Source organism: Ranitomeya variabilis, chromosome 2, assembly GCF_051348905.1.
Source record: "Ranitomeya variabilis isolate aRanVar5 chromosome 2, aRanVar5.hap1, whole genome shotgun sequence".
In the NCBI taxonomy this organism is placed as follows: Eukaryota; Metazoa; Chordata; class Amphibia; order Anura; family Dendrobatidae; genus Ranitomeya; species Ranitomeya variabilis.
The window spans coordinates 444,382,793-444,398,597 of NC_135233.1; the positions used below are offsets into that span (position 1 = coordinate 444,382,793).

Consider the following 15,805-nt stretch of genomic DNA (forward strand, 5'->3'; position numbering starts at 1 on the left):
GGACTGCAAAGTATGTCCTACGAGGAACGATTAAAGGATCAGGGAATGTTTAGCTTACAAAAAAGAAGGCTAAGTGGAGACAATATCTCTCTACAAATAGCTGTCTGCAAATATCTGAAGGGCTGTCACAGTGTAGAGGGAGCATCAGTATTTTCCTTTGCACCTTGAAACACGAGAAACAATGCAATGAAACTGAAAGGGAGAAGATACAGATTAGACAGTGAGGGTGATCAATGAGTGGAACAGGCTGCCACGAGAGGTGAAAAGCAGGGGGTTGGACACGATGACCCTCGAGATCCCTTCTAACTCTAACTTTCTATGATTCTTCTCATATGTTTTACTATTATTTATAAGCCAACTTAGCCATGTAAGTCAGCGTCTGACAGCAGCATTTAACTAGTTAATAGCCATGGGTGGATCATTATTCCACCCGCGGCTATTGCGGGCACATGTCAGCTGTTCATTCAAAGCTGCTGACGTGTCCCCGGAAAGATGCAGGCTCACCGCCGGAGCCCACATCAAAGGTAGGGTATCCGACATCGGTGTACTATTACGCCCGATGTCAGAAAAAGGGTTAAAGTCATTTTTTTACTATTGGGATTCATTAAAAATGAGAACTGTAAATGACATTGTTCCAAAGAAGTCCATATGGTTTTACACTTATTATTTGATTAGATAAAGTATAGCTACAGTAGAAAGATATTCGCTCTTCTTGAAGGTTAATGTCTAGCCCAAATAATGTTTCATATCAATATGTTTATAAAAAGTTCTAAAACTTTAAAAATTATACTTCAATTAGTGAGATACCTCAATTGTCAGGCAAGAAGACGTTTCCTAGGTTGGCAAGTGACTGGAGCCAGCTGTGACGGAGGCTGGCTGATTATTGCAACAGCCAAGCCATCCCCCTTCACGCTGCCCCAAACCAACATAGAAAACTGTCTCCTGCATTGGGCAGCTGTTTAACAGCCGCAACACATGCATGGATTTCCAGTTTGTTAGGCAATCTCTGCATGTGTTACGGCTGTCAAACAGCCATGAAACATGCAACTGCGGGGACTCGAACATAGTTTTCAAGCACGCCAAAGACACTTGGTTAGCACCCGAGCAGGCGCAGAAATACTGTGTACAGCCGGTGCGGCTGCACAGGGGCCTGGAGGTGGAGGGGGGCCCCTGCAGTGAGGACAATCTAGCCTGTTTATCTGGCTCCGGGGAGGTCCTGAGCCATATTGCCCTCATGTGCGGCGGACAGAGATGATGGGGTGAAGGCAATGATGAGGTGGTTGGGGAGAAAGCAATGATGGGGTGGTGGAGGAGAAAGCAATGATGGGGTGGTAGAAAGGGCAATAATGGGGGTGGTGGGGAGGAGGAAATGATGGAGGTAGTGGAATAGGCAATGATGGTGGTGGTAGAAAGGGCAATAATGGTGGTGGTGGGGAGGAGGAAATGATGGAGATGGTGGAATGAGCAATGATGGGGTGGTGGGGGAAAAGGCAATGATATAGGCAGTGGAAAGGACAATAATGGGGATGGTGTGGGAGGAGGAAATGATGGGGATAGTGGAATGGGCAATGAAAGGGGTGGTGGTGCAGAAGGCAATTATTTTGGAAGTGGAAAGGACAATGATGGGGTGGTGGGGAAGGAGGCAATGATGGAGGTGGTGGGCGAGGAGGCAATGATGAAGGTGCTGTGGGAGAAGGCAATGATGGGGTGGTGGGGAGAAAGCAATGATGGATGTGGTGGAAAGGACAATAATGGGGTAGTGGGGAGAAAGCAATGATGGAGGTGGTGGAATGAGCAATGATGGGGTGGTGGGAGGAAAAGGCAATGATGGTGGTGGGAAGGACAATGATGGTCGTGGTGGAAAGTGCAATAATGAGGGTGGTGGGGGAGGAGGAAATGATGGAGGTGGTGGAATGGACAATGATGGGGGTGGTAAAGGAAAAGGCAATGATGGTGGTAGTGGAAAGCAAAATGATGGTGGAAAGGGCAATAATGGGGTGGTGGGGGAGGAGGAAATGATGGAGGTGATGGAAAGGGCAATGATGGGGTGGAGGGAGAAAAGGCAATGATGGAGGTGGTGGAATGGGCAATGATGGGGTGGTGGGGGAGGAGGAAAGATGGCGGTGGTGGAATGGGCAATGATGGGATGGCGGCACTGGAAAGGACAATGATGGAAAGGGCAATGATGGGGTGGTGGGGGAGGAGGAAATGGAGGTGGCAGAAAGGGCAATGATGGGGATGGAGGGGGAGAAGGCAATGATGGAGGTGGTGTAGAGGGCAATGATGGGGGTGAAGGAGAGGACCATAATGGGATATGGGGGAGGAAGACAATGAGGGGTAAGAGGGTTTGAGATGGGAGGAAGGGGGATTGGGATGGGAGGAAGGGGGCTTTATAATGGATTTAGGAACAGGGGGAGGTGGCAGAAGACGTTATCGCTTATTATGTCTAACACAGTCCCTTAGCATATAGTGTACTCACTTATTATGTATAGCACAGTCCCTTAGTATACAGTATATAGCTTTGTCGTCATAAAATGATGGGGACCCAGACACATTTCTTGCACAGGAGCCCTAAGCTGTCAGTGTCCGCCCCTACACCCGAGCATGATCTGATAACACCTTATCCCAGCATGTTCCCTCATCACTACTAATGATCAAAGTGCTATATCCAGACACACAGTGAAAAGAAGAATCAACAGCAGCCAGTTTGTTCCCAATGTGGCCAGACAGACAGTCCGGAGACACAAGACAACAAATTATGTAAATAATAAGGAAAAAATGCAAAAGAGGTGATAAAATTCTATTACATACTAGATGTTAACATTTCCTAACTCTGTGCCGAAAATAGAGATAAGGGCCCCATGAGAATTGAGCATTGGATTGATGAGATATAAGTAACCTCAGATACAAAATCCACCTTCATTCAAGAAGGGACTCCTAACAATTAGTGCTTTATGGCAGTCTCTGGGGGTTGAGCTGAAGACCCCTGCATTTCATGCTGTTTTGTGTTTGACAGCATCTGACAAATATACTGAGATTTTAATCACCTAGAACAGAACGTCTCTCAATACAAGTCTCCTAATTGGTTTCCGGGATATGTGTTGCTGTTTTTATTCCAGGAAGGCTGCTAATTAAACCACCTAGGTCAGAATTGGAAACATTTGCAGCTACAATTCTGTTATTTTTCATGCAATGCTTCCTGTGGTCAGTAATTATGATCTGTCCTACTAAACTCACTGCTGGGAGGGCTGAATGGACATCTTGTCTTGTTTTTGCAAAGTCACAAGAAATCAGGTGTTGTCCAGGGACGAGAACAAGAAGGTCACTGTCTTCCAGATATAGCCTCTCGCCTGTTCACAGATTGCCTCTGGTATTTCAGCTCAGCACCAATCAGTTTAAAAGTTGCAATACCGGACACAACCCATGGACAGGTGAGGCGCTATTTCTGCAAGTCATCAGACAAGGTTCTTTTTTTCTTCTCTTTGAAAACTCCTTTATTAAAGATATCAAATGGAAACCAATCTCGTATGATGGCACTAAACTTTTGTAGACTTCTAAATAGTAGGTTAGCCTGTACCACTACATAACCAGGTACTACCATTAGAAAAAGCTGAGTGACAACCCCTATGTAACCTATAATGGGGTGTTCTTACAGTTCTCATCCAGCTCTTCAAGAAAGGGTTAATTAAATGGTCCCTGTACTTTCAAACAGCTTGATCTCATTTGATAGATGATCTGATAAATAGACAATCTGCAAATCATTTTATAAATGATGTTGTACCCCCAAAAAAATAATTTCAAAGAGACTTGTATTAGGGGTCTTCCTTTTTGTGTAACTTGCAGTCCACAGCCTGTTGTCAAGTATAATCTGTCTCTAACAGCAGAGAGAACAAGATGGATTACAGGAAGTGGGAGTGGGTCTACTCCTTATCTGTCTGCAGGAAGCGGGGTGGATCTTTATTCATCTACAGTAAGTGGGGGCAAGTCTTTTTCTCTCTAGAATAAATGGGAGTGTTTTTCTCTCTAAAGGAAGTGAGGGTGGGCTTTTAACTAAAGGAAGCTGGGGGGGCCTATCTCTGCAGTAAATGGAGATGGGTCTTTTGTTGAAGGAAAAGGGGGTGGGTCTTTATCTCTCTACAGTAAGTAGGGGTGGGTTTTTATCTCTCTAAAGTAAGTAGGGGTGGGTCTATCTACAGTAAGTGGGGGTGGGTCTATCTCTCTAAAGTAAGTGGGGGTGGGTCTCTCTAAAGTAAGTGGGGGTGGGTTTTTATCTCTACATAAGTGGGGGTGGGTCTTCATTTCTTTACAGTAAGCGGGGGTGGGTCTTCATCTCTACAGTAAGTGGGGGTGGGTCTTTATCTCGCTACATAAGTGGGGGTGGGTCTTTATCTCTCTACAGTAAGTGGGGGTGGGTCTTTATCTCACTACATAAGTGGGGGTGGGTCTTTATCTCGCTACATAATTGGGGGTGGGTCTTTATCTCTCTACAGTAAGTGGGGGTGGGTCTTTATCTGTACATAAGCAGGGGTGGGTCTTTATCTCTCTACAGCAAGTGGGGATGGGTCTTTATCTTGCTACATAATTGGGGGTGGGTCTTTATCTCTCTACAGTAAGTGGGGGTGGGTCTTTATCTGTACATAAGCGGGGGTGGGTCTTTATCTCTCTACAGAAAGTGGGGGTGGGTCTTAATCCTGCTTCAGGAAACAGGAGTGGATCTTTATCTCAGCTGCAACCAGGGATAGGATTTTATATCTCTACAGGAAGTGAGGATGGATCTTTGTCTCTCTGCAAGAAGTGGGGTATGTCTTTATCTCTCTAGGAAGCATGGGTAGGTCTTTATCTCTCTACAGTAAGTGGAGGTTGGTCTTTATCTCTCTGCAAGGGAGTAAAGGTGCATTGTGGTCTCACTACAGGAAGTAGGAGAGGGTCTTTCTCGCTCTACAGGAAGTGGGGTGGGTATTTATCTCTACAGTAAGCAGGGGTGGGTCTTTATTGCCTATTTCTTTACAGTAAGTAGGTGTGCATGTCCCTTAGTACAGGAATGTAGGTGCAGATCTCTGTCTCTCTGTTCCTGCTTGACAAACTGTATACAGGCATAACATAAAGGTGGTCTTTATTTTAAGGGTAGAGAGAACATTGGCTAATGCTAACAGCCATGCATGCTGGGACATGAGGGAAAGAAAGTTCCAGCACCTATAGTTCTGTCTGAATGCTGATTAATAGGAACCACCCACTCAAAAGAGTAGATGTCAAGTTACAGAGCTTCAGAATCAGGACAGTTACTGGACACATTAGACTGGTATGTACCCAAAAGCATCATGAGGGGGGATGAGGCTACAAGTTTTGTGTGAAAAGCCAAAAATACTTTACAATGACAAAAGACAATGTCAAAAGGATTTAGTTTTGAGCAGAAGCACTTTTTTAACATTGGAACAATCTAACCCTATATCTGGCCACCTTTTGATTTTCCATTTAGCTAGAAGAAAAAGCAGCCTGTAGTAAACTGTGCAATGGGCAACATATGACTGATAGACAGAGGGTTAAGGCTGCAGGAATATGAGTCATTTGCATGGATCAATGTGGTATAAATCTCATCAGGCTACATGTTCTTATCACTGTACATAAAACACTTAATACAGTGGCTTGCGAAAGTATTTACCCCGCTTGGCATCTTTTGTGTCTTGCTACCGCAAAACCTGGAATTTCACAGGTTTTTTTTGAGGGTTTGCATCAATTCATGAAAAGAACATGTCTACAGCTGTGAACATTTATTTTTTGTTTTTTTATTGTCAAGCAAACAAATAGGCTAAAATAACTGTAAACTTCAGTGTGCATAACTATTCACCCCCTAAAGTCAGTACTTTGTAGAGCCTCCTTTTACACCTGCAAGTCGCTTTGGATAAGTCTCTATGAGCTTTCCACATCTGGTCACTGGGATTTTTGACCATTCCTCAAGGCAAAACTGCTCCAGCTCCTCCAAGTTAGATGGTTTCCTCTGGTGAACCGCAATCTTCAAATCTGACCACAGATTCTTCATTGGATTAAGGTCTGGGCTGTGACTAGGCCACTCCAGAACATGTACATGCTTCCCTTTAAGCCACTCGAGTGTTGCTTTAGCAGTATGCTTTGGGTCATTGTCTTGTTGGAAGGTGAACCTCCGTCCCAGTCTCAAATTGCTCACAGACTAAAACAGGTTTTGCTCAAAAATATCACTGTATGTTTGCACTGTCCATCTTCCCCTTGACTCGGACCATTGTCCCTGTGTCTGATGCTGAAAAACATCCCCACAGCATGATGCTGCCACCACCATATTTCACTGGGGGGATAGTGTTCTTGGGATGATGAGCTGGGTTGGTTTCACATCAGACATAGCGTTTACCTTGTTGGCCAAAAAGTTCAATTTTGATCTCATATGACCACAGCACCTTCCTCCATACATTTGGGGAGTCTTCCACATGTCTTTTGCCAAACGCAAAACAAGCCTTAAAACTTTTGTGTGCAAGTAAAGGCTTTTTTTCTGCCCACTCCTCCATAAAGGCCACCCCTATGGAGTGTACGGCTTATTGTTGTCATATGGACAAATATACTCTAGTCACTGCTTGGGAACTCTGCAGCTCCTTCATGGTTACATTTGGTCTCTGTACTGCCTCTCTGATTAATTCCCCCCCTTGCCCAGGCTGAGAGTTTTGATGGGTGGTCCTTTCTAGGCAGGTTTGTTGTGGTACCATGCTCTTTCCATTTGATGATATGGATTTGATGGTGCTCCGAGGGATCATCACAGATTGATATAATTATAACCCAACCATGAGGTGTACTTCTCAACAACTCGTGGTTGGTTCTCATGGTGTTGTTTGGAGATCTTCTTGGTCTTCATGGTGCTGTTTGGAGATCTCCATGGTCTTCATGGTGTTGTTTGGAGATCTCCTTGGTCTTCATGGTGTTGTTTGGAGAACTCCTTGGTCTTCATGGTGTTGTTTGGAGAACTCCTTGGTCTTCATGGTGTTGTTTGGAGATCTCCTTGGTCTTCATGATGTTGTTTGGATATCTCCTTGGCCTTCATGGTGTTGTTTGGAGATCTCCTTGGCCTTCATGGTGTTTCATTAGTGGTGCCTCTTGTTAATGATGTTGCAGCCTCTTTGGCCTTTCAGAAAAGGTAAAGTGTGTATACTAACCGACATGTGACACTTAGCTTGCACACAGGTGGACGTCCTGTCACTAAACAGAGACTTATCAAGGGAATTGCTTGCACCAGAAATTTTTAGGGTCTTCATCGCAGAAAGGGTGAATATACACTCACTGGCCAGTTTATTAGGTACACCTGTCCAACTTCTTGTTAACACTTAATTTCTAATCAGCCAATCACATGGCGGCAACTCAGTGCATTTAGGCATGTAGACATGGTCAAGACAATCTCCTGCAGTTCAAACCGAGCATCAGTATGGGGAAGAAAGGTGATTTGAGTGCCTTTGAACGTGGCATGGTTGTTGGTGCCAGAAGGGCTGGTCTGAGTATTTCAGAAACTGCTGATCTACTGGGATTTTCACGCACAACCATCTCTAGGGTTTACAGAGAATGGTCCGAAAAAGAAAAAAAATCCAGTGAGCGGCAGTTCTGTGGGCGGAAATGCCTTGTTGATGCCAGAGGTCAGAGGAGAATGGGCAGACTGGTTCGAGCTGATAGAAAGGCAACAGTGACTCAAGTCGCCACCCGTTACAACCAAGGTAGGCCTAAGAGCATCTCTGAACGCACAGTGCATCGAACTTTGAGGCAGATGGGCTACAGCAGCAGAAGACCACACCGGGTACCACTCCTTTCAGCTAAGAACAGGAAACTGAGGCTACAATTTGTACAAGCTCATCGAAATTGGACAGTAGAAGATTGGAAAAACGTTGCTTGGTCTGATGAGTCTCGATTTCTGCTGCGACATTCGGATGGTAGGGTCAGAATTTGGCGTAAACAACATGAAAGCATGGATCCATCCTGCCTTGTATGGAGCATCTTTGGGATGTGCAGCCGACAAATCTGCGGCAACTGTGTGATGCCATCATGTCAATATGGACCAAAATCTCTGAGGAATGCTTCCAGCACCTTGTTGAATCTATGCCACGAAGAATTGAGGCAGTTCTGAAGGCAAAAGGGGGTCCAACCCGTTACTAGCATGGTGTACCTAATAAAGTGGCCAGTGAGTGTATATGCACATGCCAATTTTTAGCTATTTGATCAAATAAATTTAATTGATGCCTGTATTTTTCTTACTTCACTTCACCAACTTAGACTATTTAGTGCTGATGCACCACACACAAATCGGATTATAAAAATATCTACACACAGGTTGTAATGTATAAAAATACGTAAAAAGTCAAGGGGGTGAATACTTTTGCAATCCACTGTATATACAGACTTACCATACACATAGAAAACAGACGACCATCCTGTATATTGCACTAATATCCCAGCTAAAGGCATAGCGATCACTGCTCCTGCATAGGACCCTGGTAAGAGAAAGCAGAACCATAATACAGACGCCCATGAAAAGAGGCAAATTACGAGAACGCTTTATAATTGGTTAAGTATTTACCACAAAAGGAGGTGGTCGCCAGACGACTTCTTTCTAGCGGAGGGGCCCACTTACTCCATATTCCATGGCAGGCGGGGTAGGTGACTCCCTGGAATTGTTACACAAAGATGTGCAGATAGCAATTTACACTATAAATATATAATGTAGTGTAATAAAATATATTTAATTATATCTTATTTTACAGTGTCACAACATCGAATGTAACATAATATAAGATTATAACATAAAAAGTAATTAAATCTAATTACGTAATATAACATTACGTAACAAAGCATAAATGATAACAAAATACAATGTAAAAACACAATAAAATATAAAACAATATTGCAATTTAGAGGGAATGTGTCATTCGGAAATAACTTATTGGTTAAATCAGGTTTACTGATTTAACTATTTGTTATTATTATATATTTTTCATATCACAATATCACATATCTCTAGTAAAAATATTAAAAATCTTGCAATTTTCACAATGGCCACTTGAGCTATTCTAGATCAACTACAGGAGATCTCCTTTCTCCTTTCCTTCATTATCACAGGTAGAATTGCAATGTCAGGAAACTCCTTTATACACAGCTGATGACACAGGATCCACCATGCATGGGTTTTATTTACCAACCAGTGTGGCTGTAGCAGCTTGAACCTTATTTGTTACCATATCAGAGTTGTTTTATTCAACCCTATCAGGTGTACGGAACTGCTATTTCATTACCATGTTATTTTGGAGAGTGTGAATCCCTATAAACCCCACTGTGCTTTTCTTGTTCCCTAGTTAATTTCCTGTGATGATAATGAGACTGCTGAACACTCTTCTGTAACAAATGAGTCTAAATAGCCCTAGTGGCCAGTGTGCAAACTGCAAGACTTACTTTTTTCCCTTTAAATTTAGATTGTGATTTAAAAAAAAATTGGTAAAATTTAAAAAATATACATTTAACAGAAAAACCTGATTTATACAATAGGTCATTTTCTGATTAAACTTTCCCTTAGATTATAATGAGGCATTTAAAAACCGACCTTCTCCCTGTGAGTATGACTTATTAGATATCGAGGGATGAGATATGACAGGTTGTCTATTTTGATTGACTATTTTTTTTTTTTATAAAGGGGAAAAGCCTGTGTTCCATCCATATCACATGATTGTAATTTGGTGCATTCAGAAATATGTGATGATTCTTAAAGCCGCTCCTTATATCTCAGCTTCATGGATACCAAAGTAGGTGACATGGGATAATTGGGTACCTTACATTTGCATTAACCATTTTTTTTTTTGTAGATTAGGAAGTATGGCGTCACATTGAGTCTGTAATGATGTAAGAAGCATTCAATGGCTACGCAGGGGATTGTGGCTCAATGGAAACTAGAGGCAAGTGGCAGCACAGGACAGGATATCTAATAATATATATATATGTATATATACAGTTAGGTCTATATATATTTGGACAGAGACAACATTTTTCTAATTTTGGTTATAGACATTACCACAATCAATTTTAAACAAAACAATTCAGTTGCAGTTGAAGTTCAGACTTTCAGCTTTCATTTGAGGGTATCCACATTAAAATTGGATGAAGGGTTTAGGAGTTTCAGCTCCTTAACATGTGCCACCCAGTTTTTAAAAGGACCAAAAGTAATTGGACAATTGACTCCAAAGCTATTTCATGGACAGGTGTGGGCAATCCCTTCATTATGTCATTCTGAATTAAGCAGATAAAAGGCCTGGAGTTGATTTGAGGTGTGGTGCTTGCATTTGGAAGGTTTTGCTGTGAAGTAAACATGCGGTCAAAGGAGCTCTCCATGCAGGTGAAACAAGCCATCCTTAAGCTGCGAAAACAGAAAAAACCCATCTGAGAAATTGCTACAATATTAGGAGTGGCAAAATCTACAGTTTGGTACATCCTGAGAAAGAAAGAAAGCACTGGTGATCTCATCAATGCAAAAAGACCTGGGCGCCCATGGAAGACAACAGTGGTGGATGACCGCAGAATAATCTCCATGGTGAAGAGAAACCCCTTCACAACCGCCAACCAAGTGACCAACACTCTCCAGGAGGTCGGCGTATCAATATCCAAATCTACCATAAAGAGAAGACTGCATGAAAGTAAATACAGAGGGTTCACTGCACGGTGCAAGCCACTCATAAGCATCAAGGAGAAAAAGGCTAGACTGGACTTTGCTAAAAAACATCTAAAAAAGCCAGCACAGTTCTGGAAGAACATTCTTTGGACAGATGAAACCAAGATCAACCTCTACAAGAATGATGGAAAGAGAAAAGTATGGCGAAGGCGTGGTACAGCTCATGATCCAAAGCATACCACATCATCTGTAAAACATGGCGGAGGCAGTGTGATGGCTTGGGCATGCATGGCTGCCAGTGGCACTGGGTCACTAGTGTTTATTGATGATGTGACACAGGACAGAAGCAGCCGAATGAATTCTGAGGTATTCCGAGACATACTGTGTGCTCAGATCCAGCCAAATGCAGCCAAACTGATTGGTCGTCGTTTCATACTACAGATGGACAATGACCCAAAACATAAAGCCAAAGCAACCCAGGAGTTTATTAAAGCAAAGAAGTGGAATATTCTAGAATGGCGAAGTCAGTCACCTGATCTCAACCCAATTGAGCAGCATTTCACTTGTTAAAGACTAAACTTCAGACAGAAAGGCCCACAAACAAACAGCAACTGAAAACCACTGCAGTGAAGGCCTGGCAGACCATCAAAAAGGGGGAAACACAGCGTCTGGTGATGTCCATGAGTTCAAGACTTCAGGCAGTCATTGCCAAGAAATGGTTTTCAACCAAGTACTAAAAATGAACATTTTATTTAAAATTATTGAATCTGTCCAATTACTTTTGGTCCCTTTAAAAACAGGGTGGCACATGTTAAGGAGCTGAAACTCCTAAACCCTTCATCCAATTTTAATGTGGATACCCTCAAATGAAAGCTGAAAGTCTGAACTTCAACTGCATCTGAATTGCTTTGTTTAAAATTCATTGTGGTAATGTCCATAACCAAAATTAGAAAAATGTTGTCTCTGTCCAAATATATATGGACCTAACTGTATATATATATATATATATATATATATGTATATGTATGTATGTATGTATGTATGTATGTATGTATGTATGTATGTATGTATGTATGTATATATATATATATATATATATATATATATATATATATATATATATATATATATATATATATACATACATACATATATATATATATTTACCAACATGGAAAATACTTACAAAGTACACACAATAAAAGCATAGTATGGAAAACATAAGCCTGCCTAGTAATTAAACATCCTGGCAAAACGAATACACTATATTATATCTACTACAGGTTCCTCGGGGGCGGGGCATGGCACAGAATAAAGTAACATTAAGGAGAAAGTCTTGGTGTCAGGCTCCGCCCTGCAGTTTACTCGTTCTTTCTGGAGTGTTCCTTTTATGAAACATTGCACTGGCGCTGCTCTAGGGTCAGTCGCTGGGAGACAGATACTGTTATTTCATCAAAAGATATTCTACAGGAGAGTTTCCTCCCACAACTTGACAAATTAATCTGCAGTGAGTCAGGAAATCAATACCTCCACAAGCCCTTGTAGAATCCTTACGAAGATCACACACCCATAATGCACTCTGGCCGCGGACGGAATAAGCATGTTTAAAGTGGAGGTGAGCACTATGGCCGCACCGAACACCCTGGAACGTCAAGAGCAAAAAAGAAACGGTTAATGGGGGCGAAACAGTCCTGCAAGATATAAAAGTGCATTTACAGATTCATTTAAAGGAAAACTGCAGTTTTTTAAAAAAAATGCATCCCCTCTGCGCTTCCTGGGGTCTGTATTAAGTCTCATGCATCGGTTGCTTAGTTTTCCTTGCAGATTTTCAGCATGTCAGTTCTTTCGGCATTTTTGTTGCAGATTTCACCCATACTAATAAATGGGAATAAGTGCAAAAAATGCATAAAAACATTTAACAAACACATGCATTTTATTCTGCGTTTTCCCTGCCTGTAGGTTATGGGTTCTACATTGTAGCTGTTTTCTCTCTGACACTTTTCTCCCCAAGCAGGATAGATACATCACACCCCACACAGATATTTCCACCTACTTCCATGAGATCAGGTTACATGGGACAGAAAAACAAAACAAAAATCAAAACTGGAGCAATGGCAGCTGTTAAAGGGATATTCCATTCATCCAAAGTCTCAGCTATCCACTCTGTAGGTAACAGTTGTTAGATCTGCGTGCCAACACCCCACCAATCACCAGAACTTTACACTTATATTCCTTCATCTCTCTTGGTCTCCAGACTGAGTTCAAGAAAAGTTGGAAAGACCCTCCACTGATCCCGAGAATGGGGGTCCAAAATTTATTGTGTGCTTCCCAGTGAAAGGAGCAGGATCACTAGCACTTCACTCACGCGAGGGTCTTTGGGATGTCTTACTTGAAGCCTGGAAGCGTACACCCGGCTTAAGAGGCGCAATGACGTGGGGAAAGCCGCACGCATGCGTGAGATTTGCAGAGCGCTGGCGATGATGACGGCTCTTGCTAATCATGTTATCATGCTCACAAGGATGTAATAACCTTCATAAAAACTGTTGTGAAAATCACTATAAAGGGCTGATTAGGCAGGATATTTAGCAGCAAATACACAAATGCTGGAGGGTTGTCGGAGGGCATGGGGGACCTGTCAGGTTCCCTTTAAATGAAGGGATACAAGATGGAGCACAGGCACAGCAATGTTGTTTTGACATTGCTGTGCATAGGTTCATTGTCTTTTCTTTTTCTGATGTGTTCTAGGAGGAATCCGCGTGAAAATGATGTTTTATGCGTAGGCCTGATAGTAAAAACGGACACACTGATGAAAAACCGAACCAAAACACTGATGAAAATCAGTCCGATCGTCTGAATGAGCCCTTACTCTCCACCTAAGAGTGGGGGAAGGGATATGACTACAACACATAATGGAACTCAGGAAAGTTGTCAGATTGTAGAAGGGAACATAGGTTACTAATAAAGAGCCTCACTGTTCAGATCCAGTTTAGAAAACCCATGGACACAACCCTATCAACGGAATTCTTATGTAGTAGAGGTGAATCCTCTATTCGGGATCTTCATCTCTCTGCCAGAATGGAGAGTGGTTACAACGAGCGTCTTCCTTTATGGGGGACCCGTCCTTTCCTGCATTACAAAAACAAACCGTTCATATCAATACCATATTTCCCCTGTGGTGGCGCTAGTGGGAAATTGGACTTTTGCTGCCTGGATTCACTACATGGAGCAGGTGATGACTTGGGTTCCCAACAAGGAGCCCTTCTGACAAGTAGGGATTTTACAAAGCGGAGATCCCCAGTTTCCATTGATATTATTGAAGTTTTTTTGGACATTTTCCAATATTATTTCTATTCAAACCATGACCCCTGAATCTCCTAAAATAATAAAAGAAATAGGGAATATGTATTGCCATTGATTATATCATCCCGTCGCCACCTGTGCACCTCTCCGACCCATGGGGCCTAGATGAACAATTGACTGTGACATCATATCCCCAAAGCCGCTGACACATATACACCAATGACAGAATGGGATAAATATAGGGTGTAGCCCAATTACCTGACTGCACCTCTGCACTCGGAGAATCACGTATCATAGAACGAGCTCTAAGACAAAGTAATGTTGGCAGCAATGTTCATGATTACCATTCTCCTCTTTCTATGACCAGTTCTCATATTGCTGTCTTAAAGGCTGTGTACACCTTGGTACAGAATACTTTTATTGTTCATTTGGTTCCTAATGCAAAATTAATCGACTTTCTTTGTGGTCTTCATTTAACAATGTCTACCATTTTGCTGCTGCAGAGCCTGTAAGTCCTTTATCTAGTTGAGTGATCCTCAAAATGTTACAAATCCATCAAAGCTTCTCCTGGTTCTGACACCTCTCTCTGCTCGCTCATTTTCTTCTCTTAGCACTAGGGATGACATCAGGGAGGGGGATGCAGACAATGCAGAGAGCGTAAAGCATCTATAGTCTCAGGGAGGGCAAACACAGAAAACACAGGAAAAACAGACTGTAAAAAAGGAGGCATGCACGTGAAAAGGAGATACAGTGGCATGTAGAAGTTTGGGCACCCTTGGAGATTTGTGTGCTCAGATAACTTTGACCAAGGTTTCATACCGTAATTAGCCTGTTAGGGTTATGGCTTGTTCACCATCATCGTTTGGAAAGGCCTGGTGATGTAAATTTCCTAGCTTTATAAAAAGACATTCTCTTACCTTGTGCCAAAAAACAGCAGCCATGGGTTCTTCAAAGCAGCTGCCTAGCACTCTGAAAATGGTGGAGGCCACAAAGCAGGAGAAGGCTATAAGAAGGTAGTAAAGCGGTTTCAAGCTGCCCTTTCCTAAGTTCGAAATGCAATTAAGAAATGGGAGTTAACAAACAGTGGAGGTCAACATAAGGTCTGGAAGACCAAGCAAAATTTCAGTGACAGTTGCTCGCAGGATTGCTAGAGAGCTGAATCAGAACCCCCGCTTGAGTGAAAAAGAACTTCAGAAATATTTAGCAGACTCTAGAGTTGTACATTGTTCTACTGTTCATAGACACCTGCACAAATATGGCCTTCATGGAAGATCATCAGAAGAAAACCTCTCCTGCGTCCTCACCATAAAATTAATTGTCAGAAGTATGCAAAAGAACATCTAAACAAGCCTGATGCATTTTGGAAACAAGTCCTTTGCACTGATGAGGTTAAAATAGAACTCTTTGGCCACAATGAACATTAAGCATGGGGGTGGATCAATCATGCTTTGGGGTTGTGCTGCAACCAATGGCACAGGGAACATTTCACGGGTAGAGGAAAGAATGGATTTGACAAAATCTTATCTCCAGCTTGCTTAACTGTTCACAATATCAGTAATTTTGACCAGGGGTGCCCAAACTTTTACATGCCACTGTACATACTTCTCCTGATGAAGTCATGGCAAAACGCACGTAGGGGTCACAGGCTAGGGTCCTTTCACTAATTTAACTTAGTACTGTACCGCTACATGCACTTTATTATGCCATATGATCTGCACCTTTAGCACCTTATTTTCATATAACTACAACTACATGCATATGGCCATGTGCTGGGGCCTGTCTCCTTCACATGAGAGTACTAGCCTGCATTGGGATTCTGGAGCAGTTTGTCAGCTGCAAATAGCACTTTGT

At 42.4% G+C, this 15,805-nt stretch overlaps 1 protein-coding gene across 1 annotated transcript in view; it reads right to left on the minus strand.

Moving 5' to 3' along the window:
• SLC17A6 (solute carrier family 17 member 6) overlaps positions 1 to 15,805 on the minus strand; it is a 56,992-nt gene that overhangs the window by 18,328 nt on the left and 22,859 nt on the right. Inside the window, exons 5-7 of the mRNA XM_077287174.1 lie at positions 12,182 to 12,296; positions 8,579 to 8,666; positions 8,406 to 8,492 (exon numbers count right to left, since the gene is read on the minus strand). Coding sequence (XP_077143289.1) covers positions 8,406 to 8,492; positions 8,579 to 8,666; positions 12,182 to 12,296 — 290 coding nt within the window. The remainder of the gene's footprint in view (positions 1 to 8,405; positions 8,493 to 8,578; positions 8,667 to 12,181; positions 12,297 to 15,805) is intronic.